General features: G+C 50.3%; 1 protein-coding gene across 1 annotated transcript; it reads right to left on the bottom strand.

Annotated features, from left to right (window-relative positions):
* Positions 1–267: 267 nt before the first annotated feature.
* Positions 268–15,463, bottom strand: LOC309869778 (keratin, type II cuticular Hb5-like). Its single transcript, XM_082741404.1, has 9 exons — positions 13,746–15,463; positions 10,993–11,201; positions 9,628–9,688; positions 8,937–9,032; positions 8,119–8,283; positions 7,773–7,898; positions 4,374–4,594; positions 1,824–1,855; positions 268–1,098 (listed from the first exon to the last, which is right to left on the bottom strand). The coding sequence occupies exons 1-9, from the start codon at positions 14,166–14,168 to the stop codon at positions 959–961; spliced, it is 1,473 nt and encodes a 490-aa protein (XP_082597530.1). The 5' UTR covers positions 14,169–15,463; the 3' UTR covers positions 268–958.
* Between the last annotated feature and the right edge of the window lie 5,609 nt (positions 15,464–21,072).

Here is a 21,072-nt window from a genome sequence, read left to right as displayed (position 1 = left end):
GGTTCTCAGCTTTAGTTCCTCTAGGAATCACACGGGAGCTTGTTTAAACTCAGATTCCTGGGCTCATCCCTGGAACTTCTGCTTCAGCAGTTCTGGATGGAGTCCAGGATCTACCTATTTAAGAAGTCCCCTCCACCTCCCACCCTTGGGGACCCTGATTTGGTGGTGGTCCGTGGAACCACAGTTGCAGAAGTATTGAGACGGTCAGGGCTTGGGGAAGGGTGGGGGCTGGGAGCTGGGGAAAACCACAGAGGAGGCAGGCATTCATTTGTTTACTAAGAGAAAACTTTTGTCATCAATATTTAATCACACACACCCAAAGAGAAAAGGAGCCATAACAGGAATTATCCAAATGCAAAACAAAACAAAATAAAACAAAAACAAAAACAACAAACAAACAAAAAAACAAAACCCAACCACCCACCATAAGCACCTCAACCATGAGCTTCAGTCAACCTTTCTATCTGGACATATGAAGAGCTAGGGACACTTGGGGAATGCACAGTCTCTCAGATCAGTGAGGGGCCTCCTGGACCCCTGGTCCATTCCCCCACTGCGCCCTCAAGTGCTGAGGTGACATCCCCCCACCCCATATCTGAGGGCAAAGCAGAGGTTGCCCACCCATCCCCATTCCCTAACCCAGGTCCTTTCCCAGAGGGCCTGGCACATGGTCAGTGTTTAGTAAATGTCTGCTAACCTGAAGCTAGTTGGGGAAGAAAGTGGCTGAACAGCTTCTATCAAAAAGCTGGACCACCGGCAAGAGACACTCAAAGGAGGTGGCAGTCCTGCCATCCCCAGGGTTTGCCCTTGAAGGGTAAGTCATAACCGCAGTAAGGAGGAAACTGGAGAGTTAGTCTGGGTTTGCAGCCAGGGGAAACTCCTACACTGACACTAGGATCTGAGAGAGCAAAGATTTTCCCTCCTGTCCCCACCCCTGCGCCCAACAGACCTACGCCTGTTATGCAAACCGCACCGATCTGACACTGGAACAGGTCCCCACTACAGAAGGGGAACAGAGGAGGGCACTGCTGGTGGGACCACGAGGGACAGTGGCACTGAGGTCCCCACAGACCATGCCGCCCTGGGAACGGCTCACACCTGTGGAAGGAGACACTGAATCAGAATTCTCTTCCATCCCCAACATGACATGACCCAGAATTTCTTGGAACCAATGATTTACTTTCCTCACATTCAGGGGGACCAGCAACATTAATCTTTACAACTCCAGGCAAATCCAAACCCTGGATTTGCCTCTGGGCAAATCTGCTTTTGGAAGGAGTGTGTTTAGCCAACAGGACACCTAACTCTACTTAAACCAGACTAATGTTGAGATGTGTTTATAGAGTCTTTGAGCAAAAACTGATGGTCACAGTGGAGGAATCATCTAGAAATATGGTTGCTGCAAAGATGAGAAGAACAGACACCTAGCCCAGGAACAGCATACACATTGGATTATTAAAGGTAAAGACTTAAGAGTTGCCTGCAGTGGCCCCAAATGATCAGAATAAACATCTCATGTTTCTTATCAAAACCTTGTGCCATTTGAGGAACATTCTGTGTGTAACTGAAAAACTTGGGCTATTTTTGCAGAACCAATTAGTGGGGCAGAACTTGTCACCATCATTAGCTCAGGTTTCACGTATGTTCCAGATGGATCCGCATAGGGGCCAAGTATTCTCGACCATCCCTTTGTCCAGATCCCAGAAACCTCAGCCCCCTTATCCCCCACCCAGTGCCCCACAGAGAGAGGTTCAATCACCCATTAGATGCAACCCAATATTAACACCCAAAAGAACAATGCCTGTGACAGACACCCAACTTACAGATATTGACAGAGCCCACGCCTTCACACAAGCTGCAGGGGAGAGAGAGAAAGAGAGAGAGAGTGAGTGAACATTTAGAAGGGAGTTCCCTGCTCCTTCTCAATTGGGTCTATTCTGCTCCATCCTGAGCAAGGGGACCAGAGCTGAAGGGCTGGGGGCATGCTTCCTACCCACTGCAGAGAGCATCAGTAATGTCCCTGCTCCCAGAGATCCCGAAAGGACAGGGAAATGTTAGGTTGCAGGATCTAAAAGGCCACTTTATGCCTTGTTTGGTTTTTGCCCATGGGAAGGTGGTATACTGAAAGGGGGACATGGGTTACAGTGAGTGTTATCCTCCTTGTCCCCTGGCTGGAAATTCCAACATGGCCAAGTAAGAGATGGGAACAACCACTACCTAACTGGCCACCTCTAGGTACCAAAAAGCTTGCCTCTCTTCTAATAGATCCATTTTCACCCCATGAGTTTACAAGCTACCCCAAATATCCACCTGACTTTATAAATGCAGAGGGAGGCAGGAGGGTATGGTGGTTAAGACCCTGGACTCTTGGGCACAAATCTGGCTGAGCCACTTACTAGCTGGGTGACCTAGGACAAGTCACCCAGGCTTTCTGTGCCTCAGTCTCCTCCTCATTTCTGAAATAGAGATGATCATACCCACTTCCCAGGATTGTGGTAAGCTCTATATTGCCAAGCACCTACAAATAGAGCCTGGTACCCAGTAAATCCACTGTGTTTGCTATTAACATTAGAAACATCTCGTTGATGGTGGGACACTTACATCAATGCAGTGGGCCCCCTTCTCCCTCAGGGCCACCTGCACTTTCTGCTCTATGTCGTCCTCTTTGTTAATCCCCAGCCTCAAACCTGACCCTCCAGTAAAGCTCTAGTCTGAGCCCTTCTGCCCGAGGTGGAGTACTTGTAGATATCTATGCTTTGGGCTCACTTTCCAGCCACATGACTCTGACTCTACCACAGCCTTGGAACTGTGCCCTTCCAGAAGATTCTACCCATCATACTGCCTGTGGGACCACATTGCTAGCAGCAGCTGTCTCCGAGTTGAGTGATGATGGTTGCTTTTATTTTCTTGTTTTCTGCAATGAGAATTACTGGTGTAGTCCAATTAAACTTGTTAAATGCCAAGAAGAGAAGATCACTAAAAGGTCAATGGCCACAATAGGCAAGATGCCACACACTAAACCGTCTTTTAAAATCTCATGTGTTGGAGACAGTGCCTCATTCATTATATGGTGGGGTTATTAATACACTAACAATGATGATGATTACAATAAAAGTAAGTTTCACTGCGCAAATGCCCAGTGCTTCACTGAATGTAGATGAGTGGGTTGAGGGCATAAGTGTACAAAGGAGGAGGCAGACTCTGGTGGGCTGAGGACATGGACAGAAAAGTCGACCTGCTTTGATCAAGCATGGCACAAATCCAACAGCGTGCTAGCTGCCTTGGGTGTCACACACGTCAGATTTCTAAAACTAACCTGGTTAATAAGGAACCTCTCCGTGGTCCAGCCCTGCATGGCCACCTGGAGAGACAGATTCTTATTCTGATTGTAACCTGCTCCTACTTGTGCTTACTATGCACATTAACTCATTTATTCCAACAGCTTAATGTGATGGGTTTTATGATTATCTGTTTTATAGATTAGGAACCTGAAGCATAGGGGTTCAGAGCTAGTAAGGGGTAGAGCTGGGGTTTGAACCCAAGTGGTTTGTCTCCCAGCCTGTGATCTTAACCTTTATATTCTACTTCCCCAGTCTAGCCTGCTTCCCAGTGATGGGACCCAAGTAGGAGGTCGTAATGATGTGGCCACTTCTAGGCTAGGGGCCCCATCACTACCCCGGGTGTAAATCCACATTGCTCCTCCCTTATTTACTTCGGTGCCCCCATTCTTGGCTCAAACTGTCAGCACAGCTTGATGTCTCCTGTCCCTTTCCCACCCCCTCAGCTCTTCTACCTCCTCTTCTGAGAAGCCTCCAACAGCCTCCCCAGGACACTAACCCTGGTCACCTGGAGGATGGATATATGTCCAATCCTGTCTTCCCCTGCTAAGTAAGGACACCGAGCTGCTCATTTACATTTATTGGTCCTGAACATGGGACTACAGGGCTCCTTGTCTGTGTACCCCAAATCAAATGACCTTTAACAAACCATTGGAATGATTCCAGTTTTTGCAATCCACTGAGATGCAATTGCAGAAACATCCTTTCAGCCAGTGGGATAAAGCAGTTGTCTTGGTACAAGCTTGATGTGTAGCCAGCGGGAAGTGTAAGAGGGCAAAGATCACTGGAACGCTAACCAGCTGGAGATCAGTGTAAGCAAAGACACTACCTAGCTGTGACCTTGAACAAGTTCCTTCCCCTCTCTAGACCTTAGTTTCCCAAATGAAAATGGAGAATTGGCTGGACTCCATGATTTCTAGAGTCTTACTTGAGTCTTTCCCGTTTGAATGCTCTCTGCTTGGAGGATTATAGTTGAGCAAAGCAGTCTTCAAGCCCTCAGTGGGGATAAGAAGTGACCCTGAGCCCCATCCTCACCGGCTCTCCTCGCCCTCCAGCAGCTTGCGGTAAGTGGCGATCTCCACGTCCAGGCCCAGCTTGGAGTTCATCACCTCCTGGTACTCCTTGAGCAGGCAGGCCATGTCCTGCTTGGCCTTCTGCAGGGCCTCCTCCAGCCCTACCAGCTTGCACTTGGCATCCCTGAGGGCCGCCTCGCCCTGCTGCTCCGCCTCCACCACAGAGCCCTCGAGCTTGCAGCGCTGTCAGGGAGGAGAGGAGGGAAGGGTTTAGAAGGGGTTGCAGGCTGTGGGAATCCTGGTGGGTCCCCCATGGCCTCAGTCAACCCCATTCAAAATGGTCAACTTGCAAATTAATGAGGCAGGAAAATAATGGCACTTTGGGGCTTTCTTGCTCCATTTTTGTACCACTTTATTGTAAAATTCAAGTCCCCGGTGAGCCGTTAGAGAGCAATGGAACAGGGCTGGTAATAAGTGGTGATACTATCTGACGTCTGTTTACCGTTGTTAGTTTACAAGGTACTTTCACAGATCTACCTTACCCGCCTACAGTTACTCTGTGAGCTTGTCAGAACAGGCGTGGTTATTCCCATTATGCAGATGAAGAAACTGAGACTCAGAGAAGCTGTGACTTGCCCTAAGCTACCCGAGTAATTAGTGTCAAGCCCAGGTTTTCATAGGCCATTCTCTGACCCACTGAGATCAGCATGCTAGAAGAAGTCCCCCTCTAGCCACCCACCGTACTAACTGCAGCTCCTCCCTTCTGCCCCACTTAAAACAGAAGGAACTCCCACAGCTCAATAGTAAAAGCAAAAACAAAAACAACCCTAATAATTGGATTTTCAAAATGGGCTAAGAACTTAAAGAGACATTTCTCTGAAGAAGACATATAAATGTCTTGCAGGTACAGAAGAAAATGCTCAACAACATCCTTTTCAAGGAACGGCAAATCAACACCACCATGAGAATCATCTCACACCTGCCTGGTGGGCTATTAACAAAATACAAGGTCAGTGTTATTGAGGATGTGGAGAAACTGAACCTCTCACAAACTGTTGGTGGGGATGCAAAAGAGTGCAGCCACTATGGAAAACAGTGTGGAGGTTCCTCAACAAATTAGAAATAGAACTTCCCTATGATCCAGCAATCCCACTTCTGAGTATTTATCCAAAATTACTAAAATCAGGATCTTGAAGAAATATTAACATTCCCATGTTCATTGCAGCACAATTCACCAAAGCCAAGACATGGGAACAACTTAAGTGTCCATCTACAGATGAACAGATAAAGAAAACGTGGTATAAACATACAGTGGAATGCTATTCAGCCTTTTATTTAAAAAAAGGAAAAAATTCTGCATTATACCACAACATGGATGAACCTTGAATACATTATGCTGAGTCTAGTAAGGCAGATACAGAAAGACAAACTGCCTGATTCCACTTTAGGGAGTAGCTAAAATGGTAAAATTTTTTAAAATTTAAATTAAAATTAAAAAGTCAAATTTATAGACTCAAGCAGTGGGATGATGGCTGCCAAGGACTGAAAGGAGGGAAAATACGGAGTTACTAATCAATGGCCACAAAGTCTCAGTTAAGCAGGATGAATGAATTCTAGAGATCCGCTGTACCACACTGTCCACAATCATATATTGTACACCTAAAGACCCACTAGAAGGGTAGATCTCATATGAAGAGTTCTTACCACAATGAAATAAATATTCTTTAAAAGCATATTAGCATGCAAGCGAGGATAACTTCCAATCTTCTCTAATTTCACTTCCAGGACCATTCTTATATTTTATCACCTCAGCTATAAATAGCAATAAATTAATTGTGATACATCTTACACAGTGTTTAAGAACCACGACACAGAAGGGAGAGGACAGAAATTGAGCCACAGATATGTGAAAAACTCAGGGCTGGGACAGAGGTAGTATCACAAACCAGTCGGTAAGGAACAGATTACATGATCCATTCTCTTACTACCCATAGAAACAAATTAACCCAAGTCTTACTCCTTGCATATACAAAAAATAAAGTTCTGACAGGTGAAAGACCTAAATGTGAGAGGTAAAACTATAAAACTAGTCGAAGACAAGAATGCAAGAGGATACCTCTATGACCTCAAACTTTCATAGGTATAAACCATTAAGGGAAGAGCTGAAGGGTGTGTCACATCCGGGTTAAAGACTTCCTTTCAGGAAAGCAAACAAACAAGGGGCAGTCTGAGAGGAGCTGAGCTGCAACAGGCAGAACTGACAAAGGGTTACCACCTAGACATAGTGGACAAAGAACTGCTGCAAACTGTCAAGAAAAAAGACAGGAATCACAATACAAAAATGAGCAGATAATAGGACTAGGCAGTTCTTAGAATGGGAAAAGCAAATGAGTATGTAAGCCTAGAAGGAGACGTTCGACATCACTAGTTAACCAGAGAAATGAAAATTAAAAAAACAACTTGTTACTAGTTTACACCTATTAGATCCACAAGAATTGGGGTCTGATCATAGCGAGTTTGAGCTGAAGCTGCCACCTGCCTACGGTGGGACTGTGTGTGAGCACAGAGCTCTGAGTACTCTTATGGGAAGTAATTCAGTGAATATCCTACAACTCAACAATTCCATTTCTTGCTTTATGCCTTCAAGACATCTCTCATGGAGATGTATATGGAAGCATGCACACATGTATAAAAACCGGAAAAATGTTCGTGATACAACTGGTGGCATAGCAAAGACTTGGAGGACAACAAAGTGGACATCCATAGGGGAATGAACAGGTGGTTTATGAATATTAATGCCTTCAATGCACAGAAAAGATAAAACAGATCATTTAGAGCAACAAGCATGGATGTCAATGACTTTGAACTGGCAACAGGAAGAATCAGATAAATTAATGGCATAATGTCACGATGTAAATTTAAAACACCAAGTAATCTATATGAATTTATTTTGAAGGATGCATATGTATCTATGTATGTAAATATATGTGTGCAAGAGGGATGTATATTAGCTGCATGAGAATGGAATGAAGATGAAGGAAAAACCATGCTCAGTTGCAAAGATGCACAGATGGTGGTAGTGAATGGCACTTTGAACAGAGCGGCATTAGATCAGTTCGGGTCTGTGCACCTCAAGTCCATCCAGAGAGGCAGGGGGAGAGACAGCAGGACACAACCTGCCCTAGACCACGTTGTCTATGTTTAAAGGAGAGAAATGGTAAAGGGATAAGAAGGGAAATAAGAGCAGAATTCAGAAAAGATAGACCAACCCTCCCCCTAAAATGTTTTGTGCAAACTTCAGAGGCAGGTGGCTAAACTATAAGCCTCTCCAAAAAGAGCAGCAGCCCGTCCAGGTAGGAGGGAAGCAGAGAGCAGATCAGAAGCAGCAGGTAAACTGGGTGAGGTCTCAGCGCCCCCTCACCTGCTGCTTGGCATTCTCCACCTCCGCTGTGAGCCTCTGCATCAGGCGGTTCAGCTCGTTGAGCTCATCCTTGGTTCTGCGGAGGTCCTCGCCCTGCTGGCTCACGGTGGCTTTCATCTCCTCACACTGTGGGTTAGGGGACCAATACTGAGAAACAGCCAATGGTTGCAACATTGTGGGATAGGATGCTGGGAAGAACCCTCTGTTCTTCCACGGTCCCACCTCCCACCCCTGCTCTGCTTGGGTTTGTGCTGTGGCCCCTCTCAGTGCATGGGCACCTGTCCCAGGAATCTCTGGGTTCCAGCTATGATCCTTGCCCAATGGGCAGCCTGGCCCTCCGAATCACCTTGGTTTGGTACCAGGACTCAGCCTCAGCCCGGCTGCGGCTGGCAACATCGTCATACTGAGCCTTGATCTCGGCCACAACCGAGTCCATGTTGAGCTCCCGGCTGTTGTCCATCTTGACCACCACCGAGGTGTCCGAGATTTGTGACTGAAGAAGGTAGATTTCCTGTGGGAGATAGCAACCAGTGTCCTCAGCTCCAAATCCCCCTTCAATTCCCATCTCTGGAGGTAAAAAACAGTCCCCATCTGAAGCTTCAGGAAGTAAACTGGAGAATTTCAGAGGGGATTTTAAGAGAAGAGGGCTGGAATCTGGACCATGGCCTCAAGGCAAAGAGCAAGGTGGGATTCCATTAAAGCCTGGATCAACCAAGGCTAATTTCTAGGGATAGAGACAAAGGGGGTTACTCCACCTGGGACCCCAACTATCCATATCAGCTCTAGTTATCTGTATAAATGTAATCAACCAGATAATGGGTTTTCTAATTAAGTTTTCATACTACCTGCATTAGTAAGATATTATTATCTCTATATACCTATACCTATATTCTCAAATCTCTACTTCATGTTGTACTGTGTAGACAGGCAACGAAATATAGTCTTTTGAATCATTTTAAAGGAAGGACATCATCCATTTCCATTTTTCAAGGAGGCCTGAGCAAGAGAAATCTCTGGTCACAGAAGGAGAGGGTGGTTAGGCCCTAAAAGAGTTAGGGATGAACAACCCTCTCTAGAGCCAAAGGGCCAAGACAAGCCACAATCCAAAAAGCCCTCCACCCTCTCCTCCCTCACTTGCTCTTCTGGAGATGGGAAGAAACTCACCTCCTCATAGAGGGCTTGCAAGAAACCCATCTCCTCTCTCAGCGCCTCCACGTTGGCCTCCAGGTCAGCCTTGCGCAGGTAGGCACAGTCTATGTCCTGGTGGACACACACGGGAAAGGAGGGAACATGGAGGACATCAGCACTGGAGGAACATGCCACTGGACATCAGTACTCTATCAGGGGCCCCGAGGCCATGTTATGACCCACTCTTCTCCCACCACAGGAACATCCGTGGAACCAACTAGGAATAAAGAGTGGAGAGAAATCTGACCCCTTACAGACTTTTTTTCTGATTCCTCTAGGACTGGAAATCTTCCTGAAGTGGGTAGCTTAGAATCACAGCCCAAAATGTTAGACTGCTACCACTGAGCCAGACTGGCCGATGGAGCATGACCATGTGGTGGCCACAGAGCCTTGAGTACATGCCCAAGCAAGTCATCCTTGGCACCCAGGTAGGCGCCACCTAAGCAGCTGGTTCTCATGCCTGAGACCTCATGGTGCTCTCTGCAGATGCTCTGATCAGTTCCCATGGTCACTTGTAAATCAATTTCACTATCACAGGGACATTGCCGACTAATTGGCCTCCATCTGTTAGGGGACTCAAGTGCCTGGCCATGACCATTAGACTGACACAAACTTGGCCTCCAGCATCCAAGATTTCATTCCTCTCCATGTGGGAAGAGTCACTCACCTTCTTCAGCACCACAAACTCATTCTCGGCTGTGGTCCTGAGAGCCACCTCCTCTTCATACCTAAGGAGACACAGCACAGGTGGAAAGGCCCCTGAGGAGGAGGGCTTTGGGCTGGCCAGAGAGCCCAAGGATTTCAAAACTCCTTGGTTCTACCCTTCACTTGCTGCATGCTTTGCAAGAAGAGGCGTGGCCTTTCTGGGCTTCTATTCTTCAGTCACAAGGAACACACCGAGAAGATACTGGACACGGAGCTCAAGTCCCTGGTTTCTGGTCCAAGCTTGGACTGAAGTGGCTGCAAAACTCAGGCAAGTCATTGAATCTCTCTGCAATCTTGGGTTAAATTGACTGGTGTGCAGGAAGTTTCTCTGGACTTATTTGTGGAATGAATGGAAGACACATGCTCTGGGGGTGGGGTCTTTCAGCCCCAAAATTGTACAAAATATAAAGCTCCCTGAAGCCATCCCTGGAATGTTCTCTTCCCCTCCCCTAACATCCAAGGACTTGACATTCTGGAAGCACCCCACTGTGCCCAGACTGCTGGGGGACATTTCCACCCCCCTCTCCACCTGCTGGCACATTCTCTTACACCTGCCCATGAGGCCATTCCTGGCCTGGCCCAGCCAGCAGGAGAACCAGAGTTCTCACGGCACGCTTTCCACAACTTTTTAATAACAGAGTAATTTGGGCTTCTATAAACTCTGAGCTGTGTAATTACCGGCCCTCACACTCACAGAGACTGGGAGGCAGATGTTGTCACCCTGCAAACAGAGTTGTGCCTGCCTCTGCAGTTACTTCCAGTTAGTATTACCAGGACTGATTATGTCAGAATCCCCCTTCTCTCTGTCCATATCTACCAGGTAAAGAGGGGCAAATTAGCAGTGACCCAGTGAATTTTAACCAGGTAATGGCCAAAACAAGTCAGGTTAAAACGAAAGATTTACATGGACCTTTGAATTGCAGAGCCTTGCAGAACAAGAGCCTAGTGATTTATCTAAAGAGTAAATAAAGGAATTATCTGAGCTCATCAGATACCTTGAATGGCATTGGCCAGATCATCTTTAAGATACATCTATCTCCCCAGGGACGTTTCCTTTCTTTCCATCCTAGTGCTGACTGCTCCCAAGTTCTTCCCTCCAGCCCTGTGATCTCTACCCTCCTGTTTCATCATTCCTTTCTCTGGATCTCCCCAGGACAGGGCCCAAAAGGGCCGGGAGCGGAGACCAGATGGAGTCGCCTGAGGAAACAGAACCATCTGAGTGGTTGCCTGAAATGACCCTGACCTTCAGCCATCTCCACTCCAGGATAGTTGGGGGGGCCAAAATCTGCTCCACACCCATAAGTACCCCCAGCCAGGCTGCACTCACTTCTTCTTGTAGCCCTCCATCACCTCCTGCACGTGGTTGAGCTCCGAGGCCAGCCTCCCGCTGTCAGCCTCCGCGCACTCAGCCTCCCGCCTCAGAGTCTCAATGTAGCCCTCGAACAGGGGCTCCAGGTTGCTCTCACAACACTTGCGGTCCTGGTAGAACTGCCACTTGGTCTCCAGCAGCTTGTTCTGCTGCTCCAGGAAGCGCACCTGCAACCCAGCGGGGAGAAAAAAGACTCAGGGGGAGCCCAGGATCCCGGAGCCCTCACTGCCCTTGGGGAGAGCCCCTAACCTGCAGCAGCCTGTGACCTTCCCCCATAGTCCAAATCATTTGGCAAAGCCTGGAAGCGCAGGTCACAGCTCTTCCCCCAGTCATGTTCCCATCCCCATCTCCCCATATAGGAGTGTGAGGTGGTTTTCTGCACAGAGTGAAGTAACATCTCCTCTGCAAAAACACCCCAGGCCAGGATGGGGGCTGGGGCGCAAAATCAAAGAAGGTCACGTCCTAATCCATGGAACCTGGGAATAGGTTACGCTACGTGGCCAAAGGGACCATGTATGTGGAATTTAGGTATGGCGTTGAAGATCAGGAGATCTGGAATTATCCAGATGGCCTCAAGGGACCAAATGGGCCTTTTTTAAAGTGGACAAGGAAACAGAGAGTGGAAAGGGTCACGGAAGGAGGAGGTGGATGAGAGATTCAGAACCTGAGACAGCTACCACTACGGTCACCAGCTTTGGAGGCGGAAGGAGAAAGGGCCTGAGCCAACAAAAGCCAGTGACCTCTAGAAACAGAAGCAGCTCTGGCAGCAAGCAGCAAGGGAATGGGGACCTCAGTCTTACGATCACGAGGAACTCAATTCTGCCCAAAGCCTGCACGTCCCTGAAAACAGGTCTCCCCTAAGGCCAACAGCTTGATGTCGGCCTCAGGAGATAATAAATTCATGTTGTTTTAAGCTACTCAGTTTGTGGGCATTCTTAGGGCATTTAAATATGTATCTACCATACTCTCCCTCACTCTGATCCTGGGGTGTGAGAGCCCAGCTGCGGGGGCCCCCAGACCAGGAGTTAGGAGACTTCCCACTGGCTGACTGCCACTAACCAGGTCCCTGTGCCTCCTTCTCTCTGAGCTTCACGGTAAACTGAGGCAGCAGCTGTACATCAGCAAGATCACACAGGGAGGCCCCAGGCCCTTTCTGCCCTGACCAAGTGTTTTATCTGACAGCAAACTGAATTCATTGCCAACATTTAATAACTGAGTAATTTCAGGCAAGAGTCTGGATCTCCATGACCTTAACAGACCAGAGGCTCAGGTGGTGCAGGGCGTGGGTCTGAAGGTGGGTCTCAGCGGCTCCCCCTCCAGCAGGCATGCATCTCAGGCTTGGCTTCATTCAGGTCCTACCAGGCCCCATGACCTTGCCAGCCCTACACTAGGTGATCTCCTCCCAAGCCATAATCTTCTGGGAGCACAAACCTGGAAGAAAGCACCCCTCAACTGCCTATTATTGTGGGAAAAGGAGCCAAACCCTAATGAACCAAAGGCACCTGCCCTGGGTTGCCCCATGCAGACCCAGTCTCTGGCTTGCCCACTCCACAGGCTTAAACCACCCTGGGCGATACACTTTGCATACCCAGAGCTCATTATGAAAAGGTGGGGGGCTGTCAGCCACCTCAGGGGAGGGAAAGCCAGTCTGGGGAAGGAGTGTGACTGGAACGGACTGCTTACAACTGAGACTGCACAGCGGGATGCTGCTGCCCAGAAGGCCATGTGCAAATGTCCGTGCATGCTCAGGGCCCTCACTATGCTTTTGAGCAAATTAGACAAAGAGGCCACTCCAGGCAGATGCAACCTCCTGCCGGGGCACACAGTCCAGTGAACAGAGCATGGGCTGGATTTCAAGTCCCACTACCCCACACACTTGGTGCGTGTCCTTGTGAAGTGAAGACCCTGCCTGATGTGCTGATGGCAGGGGAGAGCCGGCAGTGTGTTAAGAATAGATGTAGGTCCCCTTTGCTTACAGAGATGCCCATTCCTGATGGTGACATTTGTCTGAGAGCAAAGCTCCCACGCACCATCACCCTGTGTGTGTCCACCTACGAAGTCCCTGGGCATAGACAGGCACACCATCCAGCCCTAGAAGATAAGCCTTTCCTCCCCCCGACTTCAGCGGCTGCCCTCCTGCAGAGAGGCTCTCAGACGGAGCACCACCGAGTCAGGGGAAACCAGAGCCCGGCATCCAACCAGAAAGTGGGCTCAGAGAGTGCACTATCAGGAAAGCACAAGTCCACAGCCCCTCCTGGGGCTTCCCCTGAAGTTTCTCAAGTCACTGTCTTTAATCTGTGTCCGTATTGGGTGGGGAAGGGTGCCCAGGGCAGAAGTCGTGGGAACTCACAGCCTACCTACCCTGTCCCCATTGGAAGGAGCAGAAGATGAACTTCTGGCTCCTCCTCTTCCTGGCTCCCCTGTCCACCCTGGAGGTGGCAGCATCTCCTCCAGGAGGTGGGTCAGACCCCAGCCTAGCAGACATGCCCCTCATGGCTACCACTATTGATGGTTGAGATCCAAAAGATGGGGCCACGGACACACTCTCTGGTCTTTTTGGGCAGGGAAGCAGCTTCAATGAAAACCAAGAGCCCGATTCAGTCATGATGGGTAGCAGGCCTGGGGTGCAGAGTGAACCCAGCTCATCCCTGAGCTCCAAGTACCTTGCCCATTCCCATGGCACTTCCCCAGGGCGCCGCCCACAGACCCACCTTGTCGATGAAGGCAGCGAACTTGTTGTTAAGATTCTTGATCTGCTCCTTCTCCTCGTGCTTCACGCACTGTGCGTTGGGGTCGATCTCCAGGTTGAGAGGCGTGAGGAGGCTCTCGTTGACAGACACGCTGGTGATGCAGGGCAGGCTGGGCCCGAAGAGGCCCCCCACCCGGTAGCCCAAGCTGCTCCCGCTGCGCAGGGGCCATCCACAGCTCACCGCTGTCCTCGGGGACCCCATGGCACACAGGCTCCGGCTGCTGAAGCCCCCCAGGCGCCTGTAGCTGGGCCCCCCGGGACTGCCCCTGAGGGAGGCCAGGACACCCACACAGCTACGGGCTGAGGGCTTGGACACGACCGCAGAACAGGAGCTGAAGTTCCTGACCCCAGAGCCGGAGCCGAGACGGTAGGAACGGCTCGCCATGCCTCCGCCGTGCAGGGCAGTGCAGGGAAGGCGGAGAGGATGGAAGCGCTCAGGTCTCACGCTAGAGACCTGTCAATGCCCCTGCCTTTTATGGGGTGGATGACAGGCCTCCCAACAACATAAAAGGCGGGAGAAAGTTATTAATGCCATTTATGAGCGTGGGAATCTCCCGCTAGGCAGACCGAGAAGGAAAGCTGAAACTTGTCTCCTTTAATAAGCATGTGGAGGAGACCCCGTGTCACAGTAAACCTGCCCCTTGCTGCCTTTTCCACCCCACAGGCCTAGACACGGCTCTTCAGCCCCTAATTCCCCTCCTACCCTGTGAGTCCACTGCCGTCATTATCCCCCATGGGCAAGTGGGGGCTTGGGCAGATACACATTCCTGAGACGCCAAGGGTCCCGTGTCCCATAAAGTCAACGGACCCATCCTCCCAGCAGATTACACGTTTCCCTCCATGAGGCCACGAGGATGCTTGGCTGATCTTTCCAGGGTGAGCCCGTGTGGAGTGAACCCTTCCAGCCTTTCCTGTTACTGCGTTTCCTGCATTCTCAGAGTCGAGTCACTGGGGCTGGTACAGCCCCTTGGTGCAGAAAGCATGCCTTATCAACTTCCATAGCCTTCACGGCCACCAACACATACTGGGTCCGCAGGAAACATTGTTGCAGTTGAAAAGACTAGACACAGGAAGGAAGGGCCAGTACCTGGAGAGTGTCTTCATCTAGTCCACAAATACTGATTGACCCCTCCACTGTGTGCCATGCCCAGGAGCTGTCCCCAAAGAGGTGCCTTCACTCACGGGCAAGTGCTTAGGTCCCACCAGAACAAGGCCCTAATCTAGATGCCAAGCACACTAGAGCTGGATGGAACTTGCCCTTGAAGAACCTGGTCTCCTGGGGACACCAGACCGAGGCAGGAAAGATCCAGGCAAAAGAAGGAAAGATGACCAGTCAGGTGAAGGGAATGTTCTTGGCTTTCTGAGGGAGGCCGCTCGTGGCAGGTGGAGCATCACAAAGGAGGTGGGACCTGAGGGCCAGGAAGATGACAGGACATGGCAGAGAGAATAGAAGTGGGGGTGCCAGGAGAGCTACTGAGTCCGAGAGAGATCGCCCAGTTCCTGAGATCCTCTGCCAAACCAAGCTTTCAGCCAGAGCAGCTCAGCCCGATGTCACACCCCGGAGGGGCAGGATGAAAAAGGGACCCAGGGGGAAAGCCCCTCCCTGCAGTCCCGACTCTCATGATGCCTAAGCCTCCAGCAATCCAGTCCTCGGAGTGAAGCTCTCGTTACAGAGAATCTCTGTGTACAAAGACAAGAACAAGGAATGGTCTTCCAGAACTCCCTCTTGGGAGAAGAGGCTTGGGGAGGGGGCACAAGAAAAGAGCCACACAGAACGAGAGAGAATGGGGAGGGTCCTTCTGCTGGCTCACTCATTCTTTCTCTCACGCACCCACGCACACACGCACACCTCATAGCAGGAGGACATGGAGGACAGAATTGCACTCTACGTGGGGAGCGTAAGGATGGATAGAGGGAGCAGGACGTGCCCCGGGAGCACCAGTCTGAGAAGAGGCCCTTGTTCCTGCACCCGGAGGACAGAGCTGCAAGGCTGAAGCAAGTCCCGGGGTGGGCTGGGGAGACACCCCATCAACCGATTTTCTGCAGAACCAACTCGCCCCAGCCTTTTACTCTTGTGGCCACAGACCCACACACTAACCCTCACTAGCAGAAAGGGGAGCTGGGTGTGGCAGAAGCTGAGAGGGCCCCTCCATGGTGGGCAGGCAGAACAAGAGAAGCAAAACAGAAACCAGACCTCAAAACCAATGCTCTGGAAGGGCCTGCCTCACTCTGGACTCTGTTTCTTTTTCTTCATTCAACAAGTACTAACTGAATACCCGTTCCACAAACTTGACATACATCAGGAAATAAAACATACAAAGGTGGATGTTTTCTTAAGCTCCCATTCCAGTGGGAGAGATCGACCATAAACTTGGGGAGAGAGTGGATTATCTATTTGATGGTAAAACATGTCAGAAGAAGAAAACAATTGAAAAAGGAAGGGGGACTCAGGAGAAGTGGGAGCAAGATGGGGTCCAATTTTAACAGGATGGTCCCCGTCAACTGCCCCGAGAAGGGGATGTTGAGCAAAGGTTTTGATGAAGTAAGAGGATGAGCCAGTGCAAAGGTGAGAACAGGCCCAGTCTGAACAGGGAGGCCCTGTGGGGTTTGAGCAGAGACAATGAGAGGGAGTCCCGAGTACAGTGAGTTCGGGGGATACAGAGAGGGAGGGGAGAGCGCCATTGGGCCCTGTGGGATGGGGCCTGTTCCTCGCTGTGTCCTATTGCTTACCTGGGTGCGCCTGAGATACTTCCAGTCCCAAGCACTGTACGGGGAAAATAAAAAGCAAACCTACTTTGGTGCCTTTGGAATTGAAGTTATGCAGCCCACCTTCACACAGGGTCGTTCCAGAACGTCCGGGAACTCATGGCAGAAGGCTTCCCACTGCCCAGGACCGGCAACCTCTCTGGTGACCAAGGCATGGTATCACCTCAGGAGTGGTTCCTGCTCCTTCTCTGAGGGGACCTCCCACGGATATTCCCCAAGATAGAGAATTGGAGTAGGTTCATTCATCAGCACCCCATTTGGAGCACCCCTGTTGGGCAGTCCCTCAACAAGCCTGGATCACTCCCCAATATCCAGGCTGGCTTTGGGTACCTTTGGCCCAAATACAAATGTCTGGCCTAATTTCACTAATCTTGAGGCCAGGGTACAGGGCACAAAGGCAAGCTCCAGGGACCTCCTTTCCCAGAGTGGCCTACATTCTGGGTGGGCAGAACTTCCAGGCTTACTAAATGTGTTCTTGTATTCTGGTATCATAAAGAATGCTAAAAGCTTTCAAAAGAAAACAGTGTAATGGCTCTAGTGAGGTGGGGGCACCGAGCAGGCTGGGGGAGTTGATGGGGAAGAGGACTTCATCACTGACATTATTTAGAATCGCTCCTGCTAGGTGACCATTAAAACAAACTGATTTTTAGTCTGCTTTATTGTTTTTAAATTTTCTACCAAAAAATTCATCCCTAGGGCCCCTACCCAGGGCAGATGGGTCCCACTGCCCCCCCCAACCCTTTCCCATATATTACTGAATGGCTCAAATACAGCCAAAGGTTATTCCCTGCTCATGGAACACTGTGGAAGGGGTAGATCAGTGGGTAGGACAGCTTTCCTCTGCGCAGTTACCCAGGGACCAAGGTTCCGATAACTGCTGTGATCCCCCATCCTGCTTGGCATACGCAGTGCTAGCCTCTAGGATGCTAGATGAATCACCAAAGGAAAACTGGGGATCTCCTGTTATGGGCCCTGGAGAGCAGAAGATGTACTAAATGGTTTTTCTTTTTTGCTTCCGGCTCAAGGATGTTTGCTTTTCTTACCAATACTACGAACATTATGAAGGTGTCCAGAAAGGAGAATCTCAGCTTGAGTCTTCTGCTGTGCCCAGCTCCTGAAGGAGAATTGGCAATTCCTGGCCAGAATCTTCAGCTGGAAAACCAGCAGGGTCAGGAGTGTGGGGGAGACCCCTGAAAACAGAGAATAGGGCTGTGGAGGGAACCCTGCTCACAGCCAGCCCAGGCTGCCCTGCCTGCATCTGTCTTTGGCCACAGGACTTTCCTGAGCACCTGCATGCATCCGGTGAAGGCATCAAGACCATGCTAGCTGATGCTCTGGGGACCAGAGGGTAGGGGAGCAGGGTGGCCATTGAACACCCATTCCCCACCCCAGTCTGTGGGTCCCTGGCCCAGCACACCCACTCATCCACTTGTTCAGCCACTGCTTATCAAGCCCCTGAGGGTCATGCATTGTGCTAGGTGCTGGTGACACCAAGCTGGACAAAAGCCCGGCCGCGCCCTCCAGTGGCTCACAGCCTACCAGTCACAATGGGAAACCTGGCATCTACAGCACAGAATGGTAACAGACATGTGCAAAGATGCCATACTCCTTTTAAAGGAAATGGTCCCTGAACCAAGTGTGGAGATGCCCAAAGCCAGGGAACAGAGTCTGTGAAGGTATGGAGGGACACCCAGCTGGCTGAGTGTGGCCGGAGGGCAGGGCCTCCCTTGCGGGGTGATGAGGAAGCAGGAGGAGGAGGAAGGAGGGCCCAGGAGTTCCCCCCATCCTGTCAGCAGCAGAGTTTCCTCTGGCTTAGAGAGGCAGGTGGGTGGGGCTGCATGGTGATGGATGGGGTGAGTGGGTGGGTGGGAAGAAGGTGGCTGGCTGTACATTGGGATCAGTCAAGAAGCAGGGCGAAGAACAGATTGTGAGAACATGATAAAAGGCAGCAAATCCAGCTATGGCGTGAAACAAAATGAGAAATAACATAGCCGGAGCTCAGACCACGTTGGAGGAGATGGAGAAGAAACGGAAGGACCGCGAAGAGTCAGAAGGTCTTGGTAACTGGTTGGATGTGGTATAAGCAAAACAAAAGTCAGGATGGCCAAGAGCAAGGAGCCCTACCACCCCCCTCAGCCAGGCATCAAGATGCACATGAGCCCAGACCTGACTGGGTGTGTGAAGAAAATTAACAGAGACAGTCTCCAAGAGCACTTAGCACAACCAGTGGCTCACTCTCGACACTCAGCCATGGTCACTCTGGCTTTTCATCCCCCCTTGGGATCCCGAGCCAGTATGTACTAGAAAATAGCACAGCCCGGGGGGTCCGTCAATGCAGGGACAGACGGCCGTGCACGTCACACGGTGTCCATGTGTCAAACTTGGGGTTGTTGTGCAGGTCACATTAAATACAGTGTAAATCCACAACGTGCCCTGTGGAGGCCTGCCTCAAGGAGCACAGTTGCTATTCGGCTGCAAGCATGAGGCAGGGACATGCCAAGGGCAGAGGGCCAGCCTCACAGCCAGGAGGGGGGCTTCCCCTTCCATCTCAGCCTTGAGCTGGCTGTGGGGCATGAGGACAGGAGGGGATGTTCCCATAACCCTGAGCCCCTAAGTCAGCTTCACATCACGTCTGATGCACTTTACTGCAGCAGGAATGTCAGGGACCGACTCTAGAAATATTTCTGTATATGTGGAAGTCTGGGGTCAAACTTCAAGTATCAAAAATTTTACTGAGAGTGACACCTCTTTCCCTCGTGATTCCAGAGTAGTAGAAGGTTCCAGTCCCTGGATTAGATCCCTGCTTCTAAGACGCTCTCAGGCTAAGTAAGGGAAGAGGACAGACAGCCCAGCGCAGAATAAGAACCTGGAACAGGACAAGAGGACAAGAAGGGCAGGGATGTGGTTGTAGCTAGGCACAGGGGAGGCAGAAGCAGGATTTCTGGGGCGTGGGGTCATCAGGAGAGCATATGCATCATCAAGGGAGATATAGGGGAATTTGGAGAGAACAGCTTTGGGTCTCCTGCATCTGACAGGGGAGGGAAACTCAGTCTCTTGTGATTTCTGGGGTGAAGTAGCCACTAAAAAACCATGAGACTGATGTTCAATAAACTAAGATATTCACTGTGGTGAATGGAAATCCGGCAGATTTTTCCTGTAGTCCCAGAATGACAACCAAGTCCCAAAACTGAGCACAAAAGGACATCAGTCCCCCAAGTTCTAAGAAGCTATACACTGGAAATGGCCACCACCTGTCATGGTCACCAGCTTCGGTGGGAGGAGAGCTGAGAGGTAAGGGTCGGCCTTGCCGGCATCCGGTAGCGGGCAAGTCAACGTGTGGCCAAGCATCACAAGGCAGCACTGTGTGGGGGGACCTCACTGGAACCAACCCTTGAACAAAAGGGCAAGTGAAGCCACTACCCCCATGGTGGCCATGGAGTGCCCCCCGCCTCCATCAGGTGTCACCTAGGCAGAGCGCCGCTTGATGGTGACCCCTCTGACACATGTTGGAAATCTTCAAAAAGAAGGAGGTAATGAAAAGATGAACCAAGCCATAAACACACGAGCTAAACCCAGGGCTAAACCCAGGTTTAGGGGCAGAGAGAGAGAAGAGTCTTGAGCAGACTTTAAGACTAAAATTGTATCGGGGCTCCTGGGTGGCTCTTTCGGTTAAGTGTCTACCTTTGGCTCGGGTCATGATCCTGGAGTCCTGGGATCAAGCCCACATTGGGCTCCCTGCTTAGGGGGAAGCCTGCTTCTCCCTCTGCCTGCCGCTCTCCCTGCTTGTGCAATCCCTCTCTTCGACAAATAAATAAATAAGATTCTTTTTTAAGGTTAAAAAAAAGCTGAACTTGTATCAGGAATTCAGGACATCTTCAATTCTGGAATAAGATGATTCTAATGAGCAAGTGGTCACAAACTATGACATCTAGCCAAGATGTCTGTCCCCGTAATTGCAGCTGTGTCATAAACCACCCTGCAACTTAGCAGCTTTAAAAAGCAACATTCAGGGGCGCCTGGGTGGCTCAGTGGGTTGAGCCTCTGCCTTCTGCTCAGGTCATGGTCTCAGGGTCCTGGGATTAAGCCCCGTGTCGGGCTCTCTGCTCAGTGGGGAGCCTGCTTTCCCCTCTCTCTGCCTGCCTCTCTGCCTGCTTATGATCTCTGTCTGTCAAATAGACTTAAAAAAAAAAAAAAAAAAGCAACATTCATTTTACTCAAGAATCTGCAATCTGGGCGGTGCTCCACAGGGACAGCTCATTCTTCTGTCCCAAGGAGCTCCTGCCCTATCAGGCATCACCTATAGACACATGGAGCCCAGGGAAGGGGGCGCTCCCTCCCTCTGTGGTGCAGACCATGTAAGTGGAAGAGTAAACAGTCCAAGCCCCCTTGAAGTGCTGACCAAGACACACCTGGGGGTGTTTAGGCGCCCAGGGTCCAGAGACCCAGCCCTGTGAGAGTCTTGAAGAAGAGGAAGTTGTCTGTCTTGGTTTGGCGGGAAGAGTGGTGGGCACATGTGAGGCAGC

Source organism: Mustela nivalis (assembly GCF_964662115.1).
Source record: "Mustela nivalis genome assembly, chromosome: 7".
NCBI classification, from domain to species: domain Eukaryota; kingdom Metazoa; phylum Chordata; class Mammalia; order Carnivora; family Mustelidae; genus Mustela; species Mustela nivalis.
This window is presented reverse-complemented; position numbering and strand designations above follow the sequence as displayed.

Bases quoted from the DNA above. Each gene is read 5' to 3' on its own strand.
- LOC309869778 (XM_082741404.1), bottom strand. From the start codon at position 14,168: ATGGCGAGCCGTTCCTACCGTCTCGGCTCCGGCTCTGGGGTCAGGAAC. The intron at 11,202-13,745 runs GTGGGTCTGTGG...GCTGGGTTGCAG, and splicing joins TCGCTGCCTTCATCGACAAG to GTGCGCTTCCTGGAGCAGCA. The intron at 8,284-8,936 runs GTGAGTTTCTTC...TATCTCCCACAG, and splicing joins TGCAAGCCCTCTATGAGGAG to GAAATCTACCTTCTTCAGTC.